Source organism: Nansenia antarctica, assembly GCF_963989245.1.
Source record: "Nansenia antarctica genome assembly, chromosome: 16".
Lineage (NCBI taxonomy): Eukaryota > Metazoa > Chordata > Actinopteri > Argentiniformes > Microstomatidae > Nansenia > Nansenia antarctica.
In genome coordinates, this window is record NC_137686.1 from 6,828,620 (window position 1) to 6,831,119 (window position 2,500).

The 2,500-nt window shown below is 55.3% G+C and overlaps 1 protein-coding gene across 1 annotated transcript in view; it reads right to left on the bottom strand.

The window, feature by feature from the left end:
* LOC308171710 (ephrin type-A receptor 3-like) overlaps window positions 1–2,500 on the bottom strand; it is a gene marked incomplete at both ends in the record, with an annotated part of 72,708 nt that overhangs the window by 10,035 nt on the left and 60,173 nt on the right. Inside the window, one exon of the mRNA XM_080546582.1 lies at window positions 500–868. Within this exon, the coding sequence (XP_080402708.1) occupies window positions 500–868 (369 nt within the window). The remainder of the gene's footprint in view (window positions 1–499; window positions 869–2,500) is intronic.

Genomic DNA, 2,500 nt, shown 5'->3' on the forward strand with positions numbered 1-2,500 from the left:
TTTAATAATTTTGCCATTTAGCAGACGCTTTTATCCAAAGCGACTTACAATTACAAATTACGAATTACAGGGACATTCCCCCTGGAGTAACTGAGGGCTAAGTGCCTTACCCAAGGGCACACTAGTAGTGGTGTGGCTTCAGGCGGGATTTGAACTCACAACCTTCCGATCACAAGTCCAACTCACTATCCACTAGACCACCACTACCCCTCGGTAGAGTAGTGAGTAGTGACCTCGTGAATATCTTCTCTAAATGTGTGTCCCTCTCAGAGGAGGGGGCTTTTTGACCAACATTCAAACACGCCTGTCGTGTTAAATTTCTCTCCGATGTCAATGTATGACACATCATTTGAAAGCTCACAACCTGTAGTTTAAGCCCATGTAAAAAAACGGAAAAACTTTGCCTTCTGGTTGCACATTTCACCAGACCGCGTCACATATTACTACTAAATCTACTAAGAATCAATGAAATCCACAACACGACCTCCGCCGGTCTCACCTGTCTGGGAAGTGGTGACGTTCACCGTGACCACCCCCCGGGGGGCGGGACTCAGGTCCGACACGCCGTTCTGACTCTCCACCGTGAAGCTGTAGTTGGAGTGCGGCTGCAGGTCGGTGACCAGCACCACGGGGGCCGCCAGGCCGAACTGCCTGGGCACGAAGTGGACCCCGCTCCCGCACGGCGCGCACGTCCGCCCCCCCCTGCCCCCGCCGGCCCCCCCCCCCGCTGCCCCCCCCTGGCACTTCCTGCACCCCAGGCTGTAGCTGACGTCCCCCCGGCCCCCGGCGTCGCGAGGCGGGGACCACTCCAGGGTCACGCACGTCTCGTTGACGGTGGAGATGGGGTTCTCCGGGGCGGAGGGGGGGCCTGGAGGGGGGGTGGAGAGATGGCAGGACAGAGAGGGAGAGACAGAGAGAGAAAGAGAGAGAGAGTGAGAGAGGGGGGGAGGGAGAGATGGGAGAAGGAGAGGAGAGAGAGAGAGAGAGAGAGAGAGAGAGAGAGAGAGAGGGAGATAGACAGAGAGAGAAAGGGAGAGAGGGGTAGAGAGAGACAGAGAGAGAGAGAGAGAGAGAGAGAGAGAGAGAGAGAGAGAGAGAGAGAGAGAGAGAGGAGAGATGGAGACAGGGAAAAAAACATCAATAAGCTTCTGCTGTGTGTTGGTGATGTATACACGGTGTATATGAGATGCTCACAGTGGTAGCAGCGGTGTTAAATATGGATGATACCCAGCACAGACTGGCTATAGAGAACAGCCTGAAAAAAAACATATTAAAAAACATATTAAAAAAACATATAAACAAACACATCGGGCCGGGCTGGGCTGGCTGGTTGGGTATGCTTGTGTAAATGTTGTGGTGTGTGCCGGTCTGCTTGCAAAGCTGTATTGATCCTTCTGCTAGGCTCTGCTCATGGCTGACCGGGGGAGGAAGGGTGTGACGGTGTGTGTGTGTGTGTGTGTGTGTGTGTGTGCATGTGTCTGTGTGTGTACGTGTGTGTCTATGCACATGCCTGTATGTGTACGTGTGTGTGTGTGTGTGTGTGTGTGTGTATGCACGTGCCTGCATGTGTACGTGAGTGTGTGCCTGCCTGTGTGTGTATGCCTGCCTGTGTGTGTACGTGTGTGTGTGCCTGCCTGTGTGTGTACGTGTGTGTGTGCCTGCCTGGTGTGTGTACCTGTGTGTGTGCCTGGTGTGCGTACGTGTATGTGTGTGTGTCTGCCTCTGTGTAGGTGTGTGTGTGTGCCTATGTGCGTACGTGTGTGTGTGCCTGCCTCTGTGTGCGTGCATGTGTGTGTAATGTCCCCCTCCTCTCCCTGCCCCCCCCCCACACACACACACACACACACACACGTGTAGCCTCTGAGAGATGGTCCCGTCCCCCCGCCTCAGTGATAGATGGGGGGTGTCAGCCCCTCTGAGTCTGGGCCAACGACATCCCATCGGGCCCTGGGTGACTAGTGAGTCCCAGGGGGCCTGTAAGAATCTGTGGAAGCCTGGGCCTTGCCTGATCAGCCTGCCCAGCGGCAGGCCTCTCTAAAGGGCAGCGGTGCGGGGGCCGGTGGGGGGGGGGGGGAAGGGTAGTGGAGGCTGTCGTCCGTAAATCTGATGACGGAGGGATGAGGCCCCCGCGGACGAGACTTGATGATGCACCACATCATTCTCTCTCACTCTCCTTCTCTCTCTCCCTTTTCTCTCACTCTCCTTCTCTCTCTCCCTTCTCTCTCATTCTCCTTCTCTCTCTCCCTTCTCTCTCATTCTCCTTCTCTCTCTCCGTTCCTCCATCCCTTCTTCTGGTCTCGTCTCTGCCTCTCCCTCTTTACTTCTCCTCTCTTCTCCTCTCCTCTCCTCTCTTCTCCTCTCCTCTCATCTCCTCTCCTCTCCTCTCTACTCCTCTCCTCTCCTCTCCTGTCTCCTCCTCTCCTCTCCTGTCTTCTCCTCTCCTCTCCTCTCCTGTCTTCTCCTCTCCTCTCCTCTCCTCTCCTCTCCTCTCCTGTCTTCT